The 22,580-nt window shown below is 38.8% G+C and overlaps 1 protein-coding gene across 8 annotated transcripts in view; it reads right to left on the bottom strand.

Annotated features, from left to right (window-relative positions):
* Positions 1–22,580, bottom strand: part of ntng1a (netrin g1a) — a 138,880-nt gene that overhangs the window by 53,226 nt on the left and 63,074 nt on the right. For all 8 annotated transcript variants that reach the window (XM_041968685.1, XM_041968686.1, XM_041968684.1 and 5 more), the window contains exon 3: positions 15,713–16,356. In XM_041968685.1, the coding sequence (XP_041824619.1) occupies positions 15,713–16,356 (644 nt within the window). The remainder of the gene's footprint in view (positions 1–15,712; positions 16,357–22,580) is intronic.

Here is a 22,580-nt window from a genome sequence, read left to right on the forward strand (position 1 = left end):
TGTTGGCAAATTACCTAAAACATGCAAAATCCACAGTCACATGTGGATATAAAGTTAAAAAAAAACCTTTGAGTTTTTGAGCAGAATATGACCCAGTTCCCTGCTGAGAATGAGGATGATCCAGGTGTGAGTCATGAATCATGTTCTGTATCTGACTGGTCTCTTTCCTCTGACTGAGAAGCATATTAGTTTAAACTGGAGATCCGTGGTTTGAGTCCCATTCCCAGTCAGATCATGCCTCAAGTAAGCTACAATCATAAATATGAACCCATGCCAGCTCCAATGTCAACTAGATAAACAAGGTCTAGTAGGCTAGTACAACAAGAATCTCGTGGACTTAAGGGGACAATATCATGCTGTTGGAATATTACTATACAAAGAGTGAGTCTGATATATGCAGTTCACCTGTGTATATACATCATTTGGTTTAACTTATATACTGCCAGTTCACTATAGTCTTCATGTCCTGTTACCGTTGTGTGTCCTCTGGTTTCTTTAGTTCATGCAATTAAAATCTTTATTCTGCTTGCATTTGGGTCCTTACCGCCACCTCAACCCATGATAGTTTTAAAACATATATCCTTAGTCAAGAATGGAAAAAGCTACTTAGTAGGCCACACCCTGTGCATCCAATCACTTTTTGTCCATGTATAGTGGGGTTTAGTGAGGTCAGTGAGCAGGAGGAGCTATAATGGTGGAGTAGTTCATGTCTATCCTGTAACCTTGAATAATTTTGATCCATTTTATTTATGAAACATGACTTTACAGATGATTCATCCCCATTGAGAGAGAAAAAAAAAGAAACAAAAGTAAGGCCATTTTTTATATTTACTTTAACAACGGTTTTATCAAATTTCAGGACTTAGTAAAAATGCATCACTTGTGGTGAGAAGCTAATGAAAGCATAAAGCCAAGTATAGTTTCAGCACGGGGTTGGTGGCGTCCATGGATAATGGTAGTTGCACAAGATAAGATAAAATAAGATGATATGATAAAAAGGACATCACACAATAAATAAATAAAATAAAATAAGAAATGAAGTAAAATCTCCAAAAGACAGGAATCCAGTCAATAAATATGATGAAAAATGTCACAAAAAAATAAAACATGTAGAAAAACAATGTACATCTCATTATCAGTCTGCTTTAGTCTATTCAATCCACAGGTGTGCCTTACTTTACTACTTTCACACTAATTAATAACTCTTTGCCCAAACCTCCTCTGTCCCCCTCCCTCTCCTCACCCCTCCAGAGAGTCTTATTACTGATGGGACAATGGGACAAAAGACTACGTCAGGCTGTCTGTGGAGCAGTTAAGAGACAGCAGGCTGTTGCTGAATGCAGTTGCATGAGGGTGATCCTCAGGGAAAATGGGTTAAGAACCATATTCTTGCATCTTTCCAGTTTGTGCCTGTAGAAATGCTAAATAAATAAATAAATAAATAAAGCATACCCGTTGGTGGAAACAGGGTTTTACAATCAAATGACCTCTGATTGAGATTTTTTTTTTTTTTTTTTACCTCATCAGGGATTATTTTGAAGCACCATCTCAAAAACAACTCCTGCCGCTTTCACCCAGTCATGTCTCCTCAAACAAATATGCCTGCAGAGATTTCTATAGGCAACCTTTTGCCTTAGCTGCAACATCATTCAGAGAGGAAGTAACACAAAGCAAACCCTCTGTTGTTTGTGTTGTGAATATTAAAAATAAATAGCAGGGGATTTATGAGAGGAAAGTACAATACGTTTAAGCTGGATTGTCTTTGGAAAAGGGGCAGTTCAGCAAACAGGGACTAAGCAGTCAGAATCCATCCTGCTTTCATTCTGTCATTTGTATGTGAGAGTGTTCGGTGAAGAAAGAGGAGGCTTTATAAGACAGTTTGAAGAACTTCTGTCAGTAACTCAACTCTCCGTTTTGCCCTCTACAGCCAAACAATCAGGATAAAATGTATTGTTTTCTGAGTAATTTTTTTTTCTGAAACAAAACAACACAAACTGAAACTTGCATTGTTTTGATGAAAGGCATAGGAAGCTTTATATAAGAATAAAATCCCATTATCTATAAACTTGTGTCTGTATGTTACTGACATTTTCTTAATAGTGTTTTGTCAGGATTAGCACTATTTAATCCATCAAAATACCCGGAGGTATAACTTCTTAAGCGTCACTGAATTGTGTAGCTTCCACCATACAATTAGGCAAAAATGACATATTCAGCAATTACATGATTTTTCATCATGCGCCAAAATCACAACATTCAATATTATAAAGACTCTTAAGGATATTTGTGTTTTGCTGCGATGTTTCTTAAGAAAATAGCAAAGAGAAATTCTCAGGAATATCCTAAACAAAAAGATAAAAATGCAAGCAAAAATACATTTTCATTGATTTGTCTCCACTTATGTTTACCTGATAAACTGAATGATTTTGGTGGGTAGTAATGATTAAACTGGAATGTATTGTCATCAGTGACTAATTGGAAAATGAGATGGTGAGTTCTAGGCTTTATTTTTAACTATATATGTTGGTAATATTTCTTATAAGACTATGATGTTTCGAAATGGCTAAACCTCATTTTTTAAATCTGTACATTAATCCACTTGTTTCAAATGCAGTAGAATCACAACCCATAGTTATTGATTTATTAACAGGAATTGTACAAAGCTGCAGCGACTTTTTGCATTTTAGGCAAGTAAAAGTGCAAAAAGTTTTGGAGCCTTTCTTGTGAAACACTATATTGGGAAAGACTATAAAGCTGTTTGGTTCACTCTAACCTGTTGGTACCAGATGTTCAGTGGGCAGGATGTGCCAAATAAATATGTATTTTACTCACTGTACCTACCAAGTACTCACCTGTTATACACTATTGGAAAGCTAAGATTCCTGAGATTTGAATGATGCACATATATCATTCTAGGCTACAATCATAACTGTAGTTTAAGTAAAACCTATTTCTGACCAGTTGCTAAATTTATCTTTTAAGCCATACTGTACTCCAGAAGCAGATGGTCTTGGTAAATCAGTAAGGTCCACAACAAGTCTCTTATCCATAAAAACCTGTTTTAGCAGAAAATTTTAAGATTTTGAAAACCAGGGGTCTCAGTTCACTTGCAGCTGAACCCTGGTGTGGTTCATCAACAGTGCAAAAGGATACGAAACAACTAGTGAACCAAAGAGACTAAATGATGTAGAGCGCGACATAGGCATGCTGGTTAGATCGCTGCCTCTCCTGCTGCTCATACTGGGCAGCTTTTTGAGAAAACTATTAGGTTTAACCACAAAGTAAAAACAGAAACCCCAAGACTGCATGAATTCATTGTTGCTCCATTGTTTACTTTCGAACAAGCCATTTTTATTCAGGGTTAATCAATAAGCTGTATTTTCTTCTTCTTTCTATCTGGTTGGTGGTTGTTTCAGAGAAATTTGCCGCTTGTGAACAGTTGTTGGGACTTCATGACAGTACTCAGGCAGTTTGTTCTGTTGAGTAAGGTGTAGTATGAAACCAAACCAAACAAAATGAAGTTGCAAAATTTTTCTGAATTCCCTGCCCAATCAAATTGAGTCCCCCCGACTATCCTGGTGTGATCTGTCACCGCATTGTGACGTTAAATGTTTTCAAATTAAATTTTGACAAAATTTAAATGGTCATTAGCGGCAACCCTGTTATTCCAGATGTTGACAACGCTCTGGGTTATTTATTTTCTTATTGAAAGATAAATCTTTAAAACCTCAACATGTATCTTAATGGTTCCTTTAAAATGGTTACGCAGGTGAGTGCCGTAGTCCAGTCCAGCTTTCTTTCCATCTGAGACAGATAGCTAAGGTAAAGCCATACCATCCAGTTAATGTCTTTTAACATGTAATTCACCTGTTCATCACTTGCAGACTGGACTACCTCAACTCTCTGTACTTAAACCAGTTCTCCCTCCATCGTCATCAGTTGGTCCAAAATGGAGCTGCTCGTCTGCTGACTGGTACGAAACGAAAGCAGCATATATCCACCATGTTGGCATCTCTACACTGGGTTCCTCTTACTTACAGGATCCAATTTATAATCTTACTATCTCTTTCTCACTTATCTGAGCTCCTAATTATTCATGCTCCAGAAGAAACCATGAGGAACAGTTCACAACTGATATTATCCATTTGGAGGACTAAACTTAAATCTCGAGGTGACACAATCTTTTTTGTGGCAGGTCCCAAACTCTGGAATAATCTGCCTTTAAATAATATAAATATTATTATATAATATATCTTCAGAATTAGTGGAACATTTTAAATCCCTTCTGAAGACCCATTTTTATGAACTGACTTTTGTAACAAGTTGACCTAAACTGTCTTAGTCTTTTTTATTTTAGTTGAGTTTAATCTTTTTAAATGTCTTATTGTATTGTCTTTATTTTTTATTACATCATGCACTTTATTTGTTTTCATTGTACTTTAGTTTGTAAAAAAAACATATTTGCTGGAATTGTGTTGTATAAATAAACAACCTTCAATGCTGCCTAAAATGCTGGCCCCACCTTAATTTAGCATGTTTACATTCCAATTAGAATAAACCACAAAATGGTTAAGGCTTTGTGCAGATACATATATATATATATATTTAAATGATTAGAATTAATGTTACAGTTTTGCCTGTGGAGATAATTTAATAGCAATCTCTGAAATATAGTATCCTGAGCCACCAGTTGACTGGCATTGCCTTTGACAAGCGTTGCCAGCAGCATTGATAATAAAGTGTCCCCTTTCCTTAAAATAAGCTAATTAAGCATTCAAACCAATGTTTGATTGACAGGAGACATCAACTTACAGAATATTTCTGTCCTGTCCACAAAGATGCTCCATTTGGGTCAACTGTCGTAGAGGTCACACAAATGGCGACGATGGTCTAATATTGCCATCGGATGTGCACTGACTCTGTAAAGGCAGCTGTGGCTCTAAATATTTTGCACAACGAACTATTGCTGCTAATAGTCCACCTCAGATCCACATGTACTATTACTTGGGGATGTTTTTGCAGCTGTAAATAGGCATTTAATTAGATAGGGGTGATAGCTTTTTTATTAACCATTCACACAAGAACACACCCACAACATCTGGCTCTAGATGAGATCATTTTTGGCTAAATCCTCAACACATGTATATTAATAAGACAGCGAAGACACTTTGGCTTCATGTTGAGGCTTGTTTAAATTTATTAAAGTTATTTGTCTGCTTGTTTCTGCTCTTGTATAGCTGAAGGTTGTCTCTTCAAACTCAGAAAAAAAAGAGGAATTCTCATGCTCTGTTGTGTGAACAACAGCCTTGTAAGGCAGGCTATTTCAGCAGATCAGAACAGGGCCAGAAAAAAAGTTTTAGCTACAACTGATAAAAAAATTCTTTTGAGCTCTTCAACCCAGCAGACTCAAGCAGGGAGGGTGTCAGCTAGAAATGCACTAAGGGAGGAAGTTCAAAGCTGCAGGGGTGGAGGAAGGGTATGGACAGGTGATGTAGCTGTTCAAGAAGGAAGAAAGAGTCAGTGCTAATGGAGAGGCAGCAATGGCTGGTTGCTGGAATATGTCAGGAAATAAATGAAGATCTATAGGAGGTCAAATCAAAACACTCCCTCATTGAATACAAACAGTTTAATATGCATTGTGTACTACTATATTGGTATACGACTGGAAAAAATGGATGTAGCTACCATAGCTACCATGACATCATTGGTTTGTGGACCTCAGTTTTGAATTCTAAAACAAAAAGGACATGACAGGGACAGATTAAAATGAGACTACCTAAGATACAGTGCTATAACAACAAAATCAAATAAACTTAAAGTCAAACTTTTAAGGCCTCCTATGAAATAATAATAATAATTGTCATTTTAACAATAGCCAAACTAATTTAGGAAAAGCCAAAATGACCTGGGCCACTAATTGTCACGGTTATGGACTTTGTAGGTGTGTCCCAATTCAGGGTCTGCACACTTCGAAGTGCGGATTCGTCGGCCACATACGTCATCGCGGTGCGCGAAGTACTGTCCCAATTCACAGAATTTGAAGGACCCTCCGAATCCACCCTTCGAATCCGCACTTCGTTTGGCCTCAAACGAAGGATGCTTGTGATGCATCCTTCGCGGCCTCTTTTCTCCCATAATTCGTTGCGCACAGGACGGTGGCGAATCAGCAACCTCACAAGAGTCTTATTAAGTTTAAATAAAGTTTTATTTTAAAAAAAAGTTCGTTTTTTTAACTACACTTTAGTATAAACGTTACAAAACCAAGTACATTTAAAGCATGTTTGTTAAATGGTGACATTAAAATTCGGTAATATTTGATATTCAGATACTTTTAAGGGGTTAATTAAGTGTGTACCGGCTGGAAAACAACAGAGCCTCAAACCGTTTTTTTTTTTTTTTTTAACTGTCGGTGTTGCCGCTCCGTGTTCAGCGTCTACTGACGTTTCCTAAGAGTAATTTCTGAGGTTTAAGTGATTAAACGTCCTGTGTTGTTGCTATGGGAAATTCTTGTAGACTAGGTAGGCTGTCCCATTTCACGAACGTTAAGCAGACTTCGAAGTGTGTAGACTACGGAGGACACTCTGTAGCCTACGTAGTCTGCGCACTTCGAAGTATGCAGACCCTGAATTGGGACACAGCTTGTGTTTATGTTTTTGGATTTCTGGTCAGGTTTAGTTAGTTTTCCCTTGTGTGTTGTAGTTTTCTGTTCCTGCCTCTTAGTTCACCTGGTCTGATTAGTCATCCACTTCACCTGTGTCTTGTTACTCCCTCTGTGTATAAGTACCCCTGGTTTTCTGTTGTTCCTGGTTGGATCCTCACCATTCACTTATGCCTGTTCCCTCTGGTTTACGTAGTCTGTTTTATCCTGTTTTGGATCCAAAAAATAAACCTTTTTTACCTGCACCGATTCTGCCTCCTGCCTGACTGCCTGCAATTGGGTCCTCCCCTCCTCCGACGCCCGCCATTCGTGACAACTAATATTAGATTATTACTATCCTGAGCCATATAACAAATCACTGTTGTGCAATGATGTGCTTTCATTTTGTCATCCTCGAAGCTTGTAAAATCATGACAAAGGGTTATTTCTCAATTTACGCACTGTATGAACTTAAGTGAGGGTTTGAGCTATCATTGAGAGAGTATCACAGCGGTTCCAAGAACTGAAGTAAAAAGTATCATCAGGAAATTTAAAGGGAGTCACGCAGTATAGAACAAGCCTGGCAGAGTTAGGATGTGAAAGATTTCAATTACCCTGCATAGAAAAATAGAGATTAAGACCCCAGAACATTCAGCAAGACACTAAAATGACTTGGCCAAGTCAGGAATTGTAATTTCAAAGAAGACGATCACTAGAGTTCTGCACAGGAATGGACTGCGATGTTGAAGACCAAGAAAAACTCTACTTCTTCACAAAAGATGCTTTCAAGCCCAACTCAAGTATGCTGAGGATAACCTGGATAAAAATTATGCATATAAGCAAAGACCTCTTTGGCCACAGAGGCATTGCTTTTGTTTGGAAAAAAGAGAGACCTTTATCCCGAAGAACACCATCCCCACAGTGAAACACGGTGGCAGGAGTATTATGTTGTGAAGGTGCTTCAGTGTCTGGAACTGGGAATCTCCTCAAGGTAGAAAGAATCACAAAAAAGAAGGATGCGTGAATATGTTAAAAGAAAACCCAAAGCATTCCGCGGCTAAATTAGACCTGGAACATTGCTTTATCCTCCAACATCACAACGATCCATACCACATGTCGCTGCTGGAGAAGATTTAAAATTTTCAATTTTTAGAGGTTCTGCCTTCTTCAAGTATGACAAACCAGTGTTGGTGGCTTCAGAGTACTAATGTGCTCCAGTTGTCTTCTGAGATTGTTGTCCAAATGATTTTGAGTGACCTTGTTTTTCCAAATGTAATTTGTAACTTGCGGAGAACCCCAAGAATCCAGATTTCAAAATGGCTGTGCTTAGTCCCACCGGCACTCCTTTTTGTCTTTATTTCACTTCTTTCTAATACGTGTCCGTTGTGTGTTATCAACCATTATCACTAAAATTGGCTAGTGTTTTTGTACATTTTTCTAATTGGTTTGTGATTTTCTAGTTTTATGCAGAATAATTGTTGGTAATTGGCTATCTCTGAGGCGTCCCTTTTGTCCAGTTTTCACCTGGTAATGACCTTATCTACTCTCGGGAGCTCGGAATTGTGAGACAACTGTAACACACCATAGTGAATGACCACATCACAGCAACCAGTTCACCAGTGAATGAATGTTTTTACTAGATACAAGATACATTTTTTTATATTACAAAATGCAAATAGAGATCTTTGTCAGCTCTGAGGAAACTTACCTGCCATGAGCTGACATCTAAATAAAATAAATTAAATCAAACTTTTGATTATTTAAATCCTTCTAAACTATTTTTGCCTAACATAAAAGTCCTGGATCATTTGATTACAAACTGACATGGATGTTCACAGATGGTCCAAGTTTTCTGGAACAGTTGTTCTGGCTGACCCACAAACACGGCACTCACACAATGCAGAGGCCTGATTGAGAAAAAAAAGAAAAAAGGCTGAAATGTACAGCACAGTGCAAGGTACACAGATGCTTATGGAGGCACAAAGACAGAGAAAGCTAGAAAAAAAGAGAGGGAGACTAAGGAGGGTAGACAAGTAGAATGACTTATTCAAGAGGGAAGTGGGCAGCAAAAACCATGAAATTAGCACAAATAGATTATCTGTCCGGTACAGGCAGGCCTAAGAGCAAGCCAAGCACTGTGGAGGGAGAGGAAGAGAGAAAAAAAAGTGGATCGACTTCTTGTTTGTTCCTCCCTTAGGAGGGTTCAGATGGAGCCATCATTCACCAAATTGCTGATCTGTAGTTGGAACAGCTGTATCCAAAGCACACATGCACTGAACTACATGAAAATGAGAATGCACCAATAGTGTAACCTATGCACTGTTGGAGGAATGAAGTGACTAATCCCTAACAGATGGTAAATTTTTGCTTCCTTCAGATGAAAAGGTTCCATGTTTCTCACTTTTGTTCATCAACACATTGTGATAATGTGGATGTTATCCAAGAATTTTACATAATAGTGGCATGAAAAATACTCTTCAGTCAAGTATAACAATGCAGTACACATATGAATTCAAGGATACATAATTTTCACTGCAATACTCACAGTTAAAATATATCAAAAGAAAAAAAAACATTTCTTAAAATAGGTGGATTAAGTCTTAAAGGCATAGACTTGACCTCATGTATGAAATCAGTAGGAAGTGAGAATATTCATAGCATAATTTCAGATATAACTCAGCACATTACAGTAAAACAAATGACCATTTAAAAAAGAGAAATATCTTAATTTCAAGATCTAAGGTGAATCCATTTTTGTGCTGATCACTGTAAAATGTAGTGCAGTAACTGTGTTTTATTAACACTGTTTTGCTTTGAATGGACATCCAAAAGCATTAAAAGGCCATTTTTATTCTACTAAGTTTTGCTCAGTAATCTAATATTGTTAGTTCAGCATCTGTTTGTAACTGTGAAGTAATATTCAAACTCAAAAAGGATATTTAGGGTTGTTTAAAGTTAAAGTTCTGTGAATTACTTAGGAGTAGTTGATCTTGGATTGGAAAAGAAACAGGCAAATAAAGCCAATAGTTGCCCAGGAAAGTGAAAACTGAAGCAAATTTTCTGGCATCTAAACAACACAGATTTTTATTTGAGTTGACAAAATCCAGTGATGAAGAAAAAGTGATGTAAAAAGCCTATCAAATCTATCATACTTTTTAGATTAAGTTTTAGGTGGCAAACATGTTGTCCCTCTTCTTAGCAGCAATTACTAGGCTAGCCTTTCCGTCTTCTCTAAATATTAATAAAATTCCAATTAGGAAAACTAGTATGGTATTAAATATTCCTTTAAAGAGGAAAAATTCTAACTTAGAAAAACCACAATATTTGAAGGAAAATTGACAAAAGAAAACTGAAAGAAAAACTTGGGAAATGAATTACAGCATTCGTTTGGCACATAGGCCACTTGTGTTGCCACGCAAGAACGTGTTACATGCACAAGTTGCAATATTGACTTGAACGCTAATGGCAATCTATGCAAACAAGAGCAGGAAGTCGACAGATCAGAGGCAAACACAATAGTTTTGAAGAATGTCTCTCGGACCTTGTCCACAACTACTGGCATCTGTATGATATTTTTCTCCCTGTTGCACAGTGATAAACACTTGTGCTTTAACAGTTGGCAACAAATTGGAAGTGTTTTCAGGGTCGATACCCCGGAAATACAATGTGACAAGTAAATTGACCTTTTCACTATTTCAGAGTCCAAGTGCTGTATACTCCCTGCTGTATATTGAGCGTTTTGGGCACGACGTGCTTCTGTTGTTTGCAGCAAGTATATACAAAAACGTAACGGAACTTTGATGTGTACACTTGGCATTCACTGCAAGTATATCCCAGCCCCAATGTTACCACAGAAATGAGCCAAAACCAAAAACTAAAACATGGACCATATGCTGTAGTCTGCTGTTGTGTGTAGCTACTTATTGCTCACATTGGTAGTAGGAAGGCAGAAGATTTTGCTGTTAAAGCTAGTAGTAGTAGTAGTAGTAGTAGCTTCTTCAGCACAGGCACAACACTGTAAATTGCCATTGTTGTAGCTGTTGGTGGGGAATCCTTATGCAGGTTTGAGAAGTTGGGCTATGGTATCATTCCTTCCATCACATTGAAAGGAAATCATTGCATTTACAGATTTATTTACTTTTGGAACTGGTTTCAAAGGTTTGTGTTTTTGGGCTCCCAAACTATTTCCATGTAGACTGCACATCCAAAAAATGTAAACCTAAACTCCGTGGGGACATGGCTTAATTTAAGTAAATTTTTGCTAATGCCTGAATGCACCATATTTGGACTTGTTTTTTTTTTTGGCATTACAAAAAGTATCCTTTGATGCAATAAAAAGGCTTACTAAACAATATTGCCTTTGTTTTAGTCATCTTGGATGTTGTAAATTACCCAACCTTTTCCTTCCAACAATTATTACTGAGCCTTTACAGTCGGCCAATGATGCAAGTTGTCTGGATCAGTTTGTCAGGTTTGTTATGTACTGAACATTGATTTTGTTTAATTGAAATTAAATATAATTAAATGGGTAAAATTAGAAATGCTTTATTAATTATTAGAGGGAAATGTTAATCTGTAATATGAGGACTGTGATAGATTTGCAGAAACTTTTTCTCTGCCCCTTCTGACTGAATTACAGTAGCTCCCCTCCATCAGTCGAGCTGACCTCTAAGCTGTTTCTGAACTACAATGATAATGCGCCTCGTCACATATATGCTTTGGAAATTGAATCCCAACTCCCACAGGAGCAAGAGTAAATAGGTAAAATAACTTTGACTATTTGAGGTTTTGTTTATGTAAACAGAAGAGAGGCAAGCTGGATAATATAATTCACAACGTGAGGCTTACATTACACTCCATGCACTGATGGGCTTAACGGGTTTGGAACTTGCAGAAAAAGCAAATGTGCGTTGCCAGATTGGGAAGCTACTTTCAGTCTGGAAAGATTTTCATGCTAGATTTTGGCACTTAAAAACTATTACATTGATTAAAACAAGAAGCACGTAAACTTCTGCCTACAGTGTTTCAAGTTTATTTTATTTTTGCTTTAACAGGGTTTTGTGCAGATGTGTGATCAGTGTTTATCTCCCCAGTGGTGGTGCAGGAATCACATGGGACAAGGTCTTTCTTAAGTGTATATCAAGTCTGAGACCCAAACTCCTTCAGAGAAAAGGAGAAATGGAGTGAGCCCAGAAGGTGGGGAAGGGGAGCAGGGAACCGAGAAAGCCAGAAAGAGATCCTTTAGTAGCCTGAATCTCCTCCAGCTTTAATTACACTATATTGATCACAGGCAGGAGGAGGGAAAAGGAGGGGGAGATCGAGTGAAGAGGGAGAGACAGGTGGGGAAACTGCAGGCTGTAGTTACTGTAAAGCATAAAAAAAAAGCTAGAGTAATTATTCCAAAGTTATACGGCAGATCATTAGAAACCACCCCTCCCTAAACTTCCCAAGCTGTCTTTCTCTACGCGACCATTTAGCACTGCTTATACAATGAAACAGTGAGGGTGTCAAATTCACTTAAATCACCAACATCCATCTCACAGCTTCATGCCTGGTTTAATTTTAAATTCTCGGCATTGATTTTTTTCCCCTGTGCCTCCGGTCTGGTCCTCCTTTGTAATCAACCATAATAAAATAGTCATGCATGACACTTCTGGCTTCCCCGCAACAACTTAAGCTGCAGGTTACCAATGCAAAAAGTACTTCTTCTCCAAAAGAAGTAGCCTGACCTACTTTGGTTTAAAGCCTAGGTTAATTTCTTTGTTTCTCATGCGGTTGTGGCAAGGGCAGAAAATCTGCAAGCTCCCCTACTGTACTTCCCTCCACGCCCACTCTCAGTGCTGATCCGGGCGGATGCTAGTTCAGTCCAGAGCAGTGAAATCTGCCAGATTCAGCCTCGCTGGCCCTGCAAAATCTCTCAGAGAGTCTCACACATCTGTATTCCGGGGTTAAGAAGCTTACGTCTCGTACGCGATGCATGGAGAAAGGGGCTGAGCAGTCATTCTCCATGGGGGGGAGGAAGAAAAGAGAGAAGGCTCTCTGTGCAGAATGTATCTCATTATTGGTGAACTGTGCGTTACCTTTAGTAAACAGCGGGAAACATTTCTCAGGCGAGCCTCACTGGAAAAGCAGCAGGCTGGTAAACGACCGTGGTCCGATGGCGCTGCAAAGCCATTGCTCAAGTCTACAGCCCCACAGGGATGTATGAGTTCGGTCATGATTAGTCAGATAGAATAAATAATCTGCACTTATGACAGCCCTTTTCATTCCAGTGTGTGTTGAATGGATGCCCCGTCCAACTCTTTTGTGTTGGTAAATTCCCTCCAGTTATTTTTTGCTGAACGACCTTCTCAATCACAAGAAAAGTCAAAAATTCAATTTCTGAGTGAGGCATTCATTATCATAGCCTCTTGTGCTCAAGGGTAGCTGCCCATTAACTGTGCATTAAAGTGATGTGTCTTGTGGTTCTGCTCGATTTAATGGCATATTAAGGAAATCAACAAATTATAGATTCATTAAATAGCTTAAAGGCTTTCAATGATATTAATGTAAATAATGTCACAGCAGCAAACACATTATTCCATTGAAACTATGTATTGGGCAGTGTAGGATGAGAGAGACAACATGATGTTTGCCCTGGTTTAGTTTTGCAAGCAACTACATCTGTGGGAGTAACTGCTATTCGCCATGACTCAACAAGGCACTTCTACTTGTTATCTTCCCAAGTTTATCCGAGGAACACTGTGACACAACCACAGTCTGGCAGCCCGACTGCAACACTTCTACCCATTTCCTCGGGTTACTATGGTGCTCTGCTACTGTGCTTCTGTGCTGCAAGTCTCTCATGTGTGAAGAGTAAAACAAGAGTAATTAAATCTTCATCCATTCAACCCCACAACTACATTTACATCTATTAAACTAAGAAAAAAAACACACTGTGTAAAGTAGATGCACTTAAGTGTATGCCCCAGTGACTCTTGTAGTAGCGTCTGGAAGCAGAGGAAGCTTTTGTCAGTCTTTCCGCTAACAGCATTACGCCGTCTGGTTTTCATGTTATATGACCCTCTGTGGATTCTGTAAATCAAACACTAATTACAGCGTGCGGTGACCTGATGGTTGAAATGCTACGTCTGATGTCTGCCACAGGCTGACAGACAGCTGAGCAAATTTCCAGTCGCAAATACAGTGCTTCAGCAAACCGTAAGCAGCTCGGTTAATTAAGACATGCTGACAACCGGTGAACTCTGCACAGCATTATGGATCCGCTGCCTAATTGGAAAGAATTGTTAATGGTTAACACATTTTTCTCACAAATGGACAGCTGCACTATAGTTGCAATAAAACTAAGAAAACCACAGAGGTATCAGTCTAATATATCATCTTTAAATGAACAACTGTAAAAGCATCCATTCACAGAGTTCATCCATTCTGATGCTCCGGGTTAGTTTTAGTAACTGGTCATCTACCACTGAGTCCACATGGCATACATATAGATATATTTATGGCCCAGTCCCATTGTTCCTACCACTTTGCTTGACCCCTAAATTTTGTAGAGCTTAGTTGCCTCTCTTCTTTTATGGATCAAAAGTAGTGGTCATTGAGCTCCTTAGCCTGGGAGCTAGAAGCTATCTGTGGATGACTAGATGACCGTGCCCTCTCTCCAAAATTTAACTACACTTTATTCACATAGTACTGTTCAGACACTGCTTTCCCTATTCTGGAAGTGAAATCCTCTTTTTGGGTGATATGCAGCAATAGATATTTAAAAAAAAAAAAAAAAGATGGCACCCTCCATATAAGACTAGCATAGATTCTAATATTTGAATGGGAATCAAAGGAATAAAGGCTAAAACAAAAGCAGTCTGGTTTCTCTGTAGTACCTGTCAGCTATATGGCAGCAGGGTGACAGCATCTAGCTGTAACTGCATTACAGTATAGAATAGAACTTTATTTGTCATTGCAACAAAAAGTACAACAAAATGACTAAGTCCTCCAAGCATAGATGCGATGTCAGCATGAACAACTTTTCCAGCACTGCTTTTCCAGCACTGCTGTAGGACAGGGTGTGGGACAGGATGCTTTTGATCTTGGTGATATTTAACACAACATAACAATGTTTTAAAAATGTTCAATGTGTGAATTTAAAGAAGAGTCATTCTTGAAAATGACTTATTTCCACAAAAATTCCACATAAATTCCACATCTAAGCCTTGTGTTTTCAACACAAGTTTAGTTTTAGTTTCCTCAGTCTTGATGGATACATACAACTAGGCCACATCAACACAACAACCGAAATAAATGTCGTATCACCCAATCACTGGCCAATGAAAGTATGTTTGAAGGCAATAAGATGAGACAAAGTCTAGAAACCAATGGAACAGCATGACTATCTCTGATATGTTTAGAGGGCACATTATATACCAATGAATATCTATCAGACAGATGTGTCTAAAACCAGCAGAAAGCACTGCCCTTAATTCCAGTGGTTCAAGTTCCAGTCTTTGATGCTGTGATTAGACACTGTGGCACTGGTATCTAACAGGACCAGCACTGAGAAAAGACCTTTATCAGAGACAATGAGAAGGGGATTTGTAACTTTAAGTAATGCAGTTTCAGCATTATGGCCCAATCTGAATCTGAAGATTTAAGTTTTTCATACAAACTGTTGTTGTGCAAAACAGTGACTAGTTGATGTATAACAATTTCATCATGGAATCTAATACAACAGCAACTTGACTTCTGGACTGGAAAAGGAAACCTTTCAACTTAAAGGTGAAACATATTCAAGAACAAAACACAGGAGTCCAGTTGCCTTTATTCCTAGGAATACTATGATTCTGGATGACTGAGAATTTACATCAACTTTATTCATCAAAGATATAAAAGATAAAAATAAGGTTGAATATTGGTCTTTAACTGGCTAGAACATTGGGATTGAGAGTGGGCTTTCTTATAGTAATGGTGCAATAATAAAAGAAAAAGAACACATAGCCTATCAGCTATAATGAAATAACGGGGAACAGGACCACTTGGTAAAGACCAATGGGAAGCAATTAATGTTGGGTTTTGTCTTACCTGCCCTGAACTTTGATGTCGGAAATGGCATAGAAGTATCTAGACAGGCTGCTTTCATCCACCATTGTTGCCCCTGTGGCAGGCCGGAGCAAGCGGATTCTCAGATCGGTAATGGTAAAGAAGTCCCTCAGGTTCTTGGTTGTGTCCAGCTGTCCATAAAGTGAAGCCATGTTGTGAAGCCGGGGCCCAGCAAACAGAGCAAATCGGTCCTTAATCTCAAAGCGCACCGTTTTGTCATTCTTCCACACATAGCCTCGAGAATACTCCTCAGTGCAGATAATGTCCAGCAGGGTGTGCTGAGTTAGGTCCTGCACCGTCTTGGGCTCCATGGTAAAGGCATCCAGGCAGTCAGTGGCATAGAACTGGTATGGCTGCCAGCTACGTCCATAATCTAGTGATTTCTCCAGGACCATCTGCTCGGGTCGGCCAGATTCAAAGGTGATGATGATGTCGTCAGTCAGCTCAATGGTCTTGTTCCAAGATAGTGTGATGTTGACTAAAAGGGGCTTTGGGTACTTCTTCCAGGACGAGGACTGCCAGAAGGTTGTGGGGTTGCGTCCTTCCATGTCAAACATGAGCTCTGGAGGATGCGCAAGCTCCTCAGTGCTGGCATCACATTCATTATTACACATGTAGGGATTCTCCTACAAAAAAGGAAAGAAAAGAGAGAAGAAAAAAGCAATGAGTAGGAATAACAGGCATAAATCAAGTCATCCCTTGAAGTGATTGAGTATAAAGGACACCATATCTTTATACAGTGCAATCATGTCATTAAGAAAGTATTTAGAGATTTCTTCAGCCCTGGGTTTTGCATGACTGTGGGTGCAATGAGCACATGCTCATTGGAGTGCATTCCAGTATGAATATTTGAAACCACTTAGCTTTGTGTTGCACATTTCTCTCTGCAATCTCTTCAGTTAAGTTGATATTACTGTGTTTTGTCCCTCTCCACTGCACTGTCATATGTAGCTACTAATATCATGTCATGTCATTCACCTTGCTGAAATTATGATGTTCAAAATACTTCCAGTCTCAATTGTTTGAATCACAAAAGTGTGCCCTATGTGAACACAACTTGCCAAAACCTCTTATCACTACCTTCTTTCCAGCTTCTAATTTATTTCATTAACCTGCAGAGAAACAGATTCCCATATCGGTTATCCCCCAAGTTTGAATTTCACTTGTAGTTTTGAGTGTCTTCACCAACTTAAATTCATCAATCCCCTCGCTCGAAAGAGGCCTTTCTGAAAACATTTGTCCGATTTACCACAAATCATTACCAGGCAATGTTCTCTCTCCTCCTCCCTGGGGGCTCAATCTTGCTGTCAGTGGGAGGAGGTACTCCTCCAAGAGGACCTTTCAAGTGCTACAAGCTCCAATTTATCAGGACAAGATAATCCACTACTTGATTAGGTGGGATATGTCACCCCGTGTGTCTGTGTAGAAGTGAGCGTGGTGATTTGGTGAGAAAACAGGGAGAGGAGACTGATGTAAGACCATCTAATGAAGCAGTGATGCACAGATCGGGTAAATGGAGGGAGGAGAGGGTGGGGGAGAACAGCTCTGTTTGGTTAATAAGCTTTGCAAGTCTTTTTCTCATCCTCCAAGACAAGGTGACAATGAAACAGGCCTTTGTCAGGCCTTCTGACCGTTGGAGGGCCCCATTAATATCCTGTCTGGACAATCCCTTTACAGGCGTCTCTCAGCGTTTGACAGCAGGGACTGCAAGGGGACGGTGCAGGAAGGAGGCAGACTAGCTGTGGAAATTTCCACTTGGCTTATAGTACGCAATCTCATGGTGTGAGGTGAGGTGTGCCATTAACGGCAGCATCTGGCGCACCCTAAAATACACAGACAGATGTGCGATAACTCAGAGGAGACAGTTACATGTGCTCCGAGGTTGTATACAGTCTAAAAAACACCCTTGGCATGCACAACAGTCACCGGTGTTATCGTATCTCGTTAGAAATGAGGAACACGTTGGACATGTAAAGATTTGGGCAGAGAGTGGAGAACATTTTAAGTCATTTACTGCATTTCTCATTTGAACTTGTGTTCAAAATATTTGGAAATTCTGAATGTAGTTTTGTATTGATTATTTCTTTACCTTGACACAAGGTTTTAAGTTTTTTTTTCTCCTAGCCATTATGATTATTCTACCTTTTAATTTGGGTAAATATACAGTGTGATACTCTATTAGAATTGAATATCTTCCACCAAAATCCACTGTAACAGCTGCTACATGTGTTCAACACAATTTTAATATCAATTAGAAACTGTTTAAACTAAGCTATGCAGAAATGTTCCTCCGGTGCATTTAAAACACACCTGTATAACCAATGAGAGCTGAAATAAAAATCCAGTTGTTGCAAATATTACAGAATAAAACTGATGAAAAGATGTGAATGAATGATGTACTTGCAGAATGTGTTATGTGTTATGATACTGTTTATGATTGAAAATTCAACAAATTCACAAGCTGATATAAACTTTTAATGCCTGTGTTGAGGTCACTTAGTCCTTTAAAAGTCCATTTATGTTCTTGTACACTTCTTACTGCTGGTATGTTTTTCTAAGTTTGCTTTCTCATAGGAGCTCCTGATGATTCTCTGCTTTGGTTTTTCTTTTTTACAAAAGCTGTAAAATGCTTTTTGTTTGGGTTTTGATGACACAGTTTTTGCTGTTGCAAAATATATTGAAATATATTAATTTAGCTAGTAATGGACAAATGCACCATATGGTAACAGTAGGTGCATTTCCATTACTCATAGAATTGCATAAAACCTAAAAATCACAATAAAATAACTGGTAATGGAAACACCTAATTAAAAAACACACTCAAATAACGCTTAAAAGTTTTTATGCTCTCATGAGGTGGTTTTTCACACCTGTTGATATAGAAGTATATCACAAAAGTGTATTGAAAACACATTTTTCGCATTTACACATCTCCAGATGTGACCCAGAGGGTCACGTGACCAGTTCATTTCAAGTAAAGATGGTGCGGTATGAGTAGATGCAGGAGGAGATGGAAATCTTTTAACAAATAATTAAAGAAAAAAATATAACTGCCATCCTTGTTAGCAAACAACAGCAAAATTGCAGTTGTTTACCAGTGTTACAAAATAAAAATCTCTATCATCCCCAAAGTGGAATCTCATGAGAAGAGATTTTACAAGAATAACAACTAATGTGCTAAACAACATTCAATGGATACACCTGCAAATCATAACAGCACTTAGTTGAACTTTATTTAAAGAGTAATGTATTACAGTAAAGTAACAGCATTACTAGAAATGTGTTACTACCCAACTCTACTTCTTATCACTTTAATCACAAAGCTGACAATCTCTCGCTCTGTAGACTGAGTTGATTTGAAAGTAATATGCTATGGAATATATTTTTATCTGCTATGGCATAAGAGGAACTGCATTCCCCAGTTTATGTATTTTTTGGAGAAATGTGGACCGATGACTAGGGTTTAAGTGATCAGAGCCCACTGCACGCATCCGTTAATTATTTACCAATCTGCCTGAACCTGCTATTTTTTCTGCTAAACCTTACCTGAACTAAAATAAAGACCTAAGTGTTTTTGGTTGTCCCACTGATCCCAAATAGGTGCCATATAAGCATAGTCGAGTCTATATTGTTTTTAAAGTAAACATATTCTCTGATTGAGATTGGTACCTTAAAACTGCAGTAAGCCAGTTTGATACACATAATTTCTAACCAAAAACTCTGTGGTCAACCTATTTGCTCCTTTAAGTCTCAATAGGCAGTAGTCATAGGTCAGCTACTGCTGTAACACCCACAGAAAACACACACTGGTTACTCACACACAAACTGCTAACCTCACCAGCCCATCACTGTAATCAGACAAAGATGCATCCCTATCGATCCCTGAGGCTGGGCAGCTGGAAATCTGCTGCGTGTAGCAGCTGGCAGCCCTGGCCGCTTGTCCAGTGACACCCCCACCCCCGCCGAACACACAGGTTAAAACCTTTCATTAGTGTCTCCTGCACTTCTCGCTTAGCAACAAAATACTGCCTTTATGAAGATCAATAACCACACCGGTCTACCGGAGAGGAGCGAGGAGATAAAACGCTGAGTATATGGCTTCGTGAAAATCAATAGCAGATTTTTGTGTTTTACTGTAGGGTACCACCGAGGCCTCTGCAGGCGAATTAATGGTTTGGCACACATTAAAACAATTGACGGCACCCGATGCAACGACAGCAGCATTTCTGTAATTACTAAAGATGTTTCTATTAATCCCAGAGTGATGATAAGTGGCCAGGAAGGGGGAGGGAGGAGGAGGGAAGGGGAGGGAGGGAGGCAGTCAGCCACCGCAGATTACAAAGCCAGTGCTGTGGCCTCTGGAGTGGATAGGTCACGCCAAATCAGCGCTAATAGAGATCTCACCGACCCACCCAAAACACACAGGCTTAATCTGATTATTAGCAAAGGGATGCCATGAGATGATGTCAAAGACTAAATTTGCAGGTGTGTGTGTGTGTGTGTGTGTGTGTGTAGGGGGGTATAAGTACATGGTTGGCAGTGAATTTCACACACTATCAAGAAGCTCCACATAGTCTGGTTGAATCTCATTCAGCTACAAACAGCGTTGCAGCATCGAACACTGAGTGTATCAACCTTTCACCTTTTTTTGAAAAAAAAATTTCCCCATTGCTTAATATTTTCACACCAGAATCTGCAGCTGGAATCCAGGATAAGCAGATCTGAGGATATGTACTCATAAGAAGAGAAGAGCAAATGGGTTACTGAGGTGTGTCTAGTTTTAAAATAAGATACAACCACGGTGGCTGACAGCCTTGGCCCAGCCATGCTGTACCCACTGATGGAGGATGGGACCTGCAGGAATATAAATTTACTGGCTGCAGACAAGCCAGCTAAGATAGATGGGCTCACACCAATCAAAACGATCCGTTTGTGTGACAGATGTCTTACAGGTGGAACCTGGATCGCAAATTGAATCCACGCTCCGTCGTTTCTATTTTATACCTTTTTTTTCTTTTGCTCCATGGCTCTTAGTTTCTTGCTGCAGTATATTTAACTTTCAAGATTAACCAGTTTCTAAAAGGAAGCTTCCTCTCTTGATATATGTCTTAACCCTATTCAGAAACCGTATTAAAGAACAGATATCACATGAAGTTAAATGTTCATAATGTCTAAAACAGCCATTCAATTCTCTACATAAACTACAATTAGTCATTTTGATGAGTAAAAAATTAAGAGTACCAAGCAGCAGTTCATTCTGTGTTGCAGGTTCAGTTTGTGCAAAAGGTGAATTATTAAAGCAACATAATTATACTCTATTTTACGTTTTTCCAGATTTTTCCAGACACTGAGGGGTGGAACTTTATGAGACCAACAGAAACACCAAAGTTGAAATTATAGAGTCCCACCAGTTCAGGTGATGTCATACAGTCAGGTAGCCGCAGCAGTCAGAATACCTTTGATTTGTGTATTGCTTCTCTTGTTCATTTCGCTTAGACTGTAAAAACTCTTAGATTAGTTGGAAAAGGAGCTCACAACCTCATACAAGCAAATTCCACAATATTGCAACCAGTTCCATTGTTAATGTCTTTTTTTTTTCTTCTTTTTTTTTGCAATACAGAAATAATAGGGCCCTATACCTTGGTGCCATGACATGCATGTTAGGTTAATTGGTCACTCTAAAGTCTCCCTAGGAGTGAGTATTACCATGAATGGTTGCTTGTCTCTCTCTGTGCTGATCCTGTGATGGACTGGTGACCTGTCCAGGGTGTATCCTGCCTCTCACCTGCTAAATTATGGGTTAGGCTCCTGCTTTCCCGCAATCCCTAATGGACGAAGTGCTGTAGATAATGTAGATATCTACACACACACACACACACACACATTATATATATATATATATATATATATATATATATAATGCCCATAGTGAATTAAATGCAAAGACAAATATGTTGGTGAGTGCAAAAAACATATTAGCAAATAACCTTTAAATCCTAAGCTTCACTTAGCAAATCATGTAGTGGTCTGGATGCTGCAGCAAAGGATTACAAATCAATTTCAGAGCATGAATCTAGTTTGGATACACAAGCTGCATGCGCTCAAATGAAACTTACACATGCAGCCTTTAACTCGGTGACAAAGACTGATGCAGAGTGATTACAGGAGATTATCCCCTGGAAGAATTTTATTAACACGTTATGTTTTCAGGAAACCCCAACTATGTACAATCTCTACATGCCATACAGTGGCCGGGAAGTGTAAAGTGCATTACATTTTTGCAGTACAAATTTACATCTACTGCAACACTTTTACATTGTTACTATGCACATTTACATCATAGAAACCATATTTACATTTACAAAACAAAAGTTCAATTCCAAAAAGCTCTTACGAACAACAAAGCAACTTTACATTTACGTGTACGTGTTTTACAAATTTACCGAAACACAATTGCAAACATAAGTGTTTCACCAAAATCTGTGACCCATCAAAATCTGTGACTGCAGGGAGCCCTCTGCACATGCAGCTGGGCTTACACCAAAAGACTTTTAAAAGATTTGCAAAAGACTCTAGAAAACTATTAGCTCACATCTAAAGACAGATGTTTAGAGTTTTAAGTCTCAGATTGAGACTAGGCTAAGGGGAGAATTTCATTCCAGGAGGGAAAACACATCATCATTATTAAGTGTGGATTTGCATCTCCACCAGGTGTTACACCGACTCATCAGAATCTGGAGGGATGAATGAGTTTCTATCCCTCTCTCATTTGTTAGATCATTATACTGTAACACATAAATGATCCACAGCAGACGTTTACTTCTTAATAATTGTCCGTTCCTCTTTCTGG

The sequence above is a fragment of the Melanotaenia boesemani genome, chromosome 18 (genome assembly GCF_017639745.1).
Source record: "Melanotaenia boesemani isolate fMelBoe1 chromosome 18, fMelBoe1.pri, whole genome shotgun sequence".
NCBI classification, from domain to species: Eukaryota; Metazoa; Chordata; class Actinopteri; order Atheriniformes; family Melanotaeniidae; genus Melanotaenia; species Melanotaenia boesemani.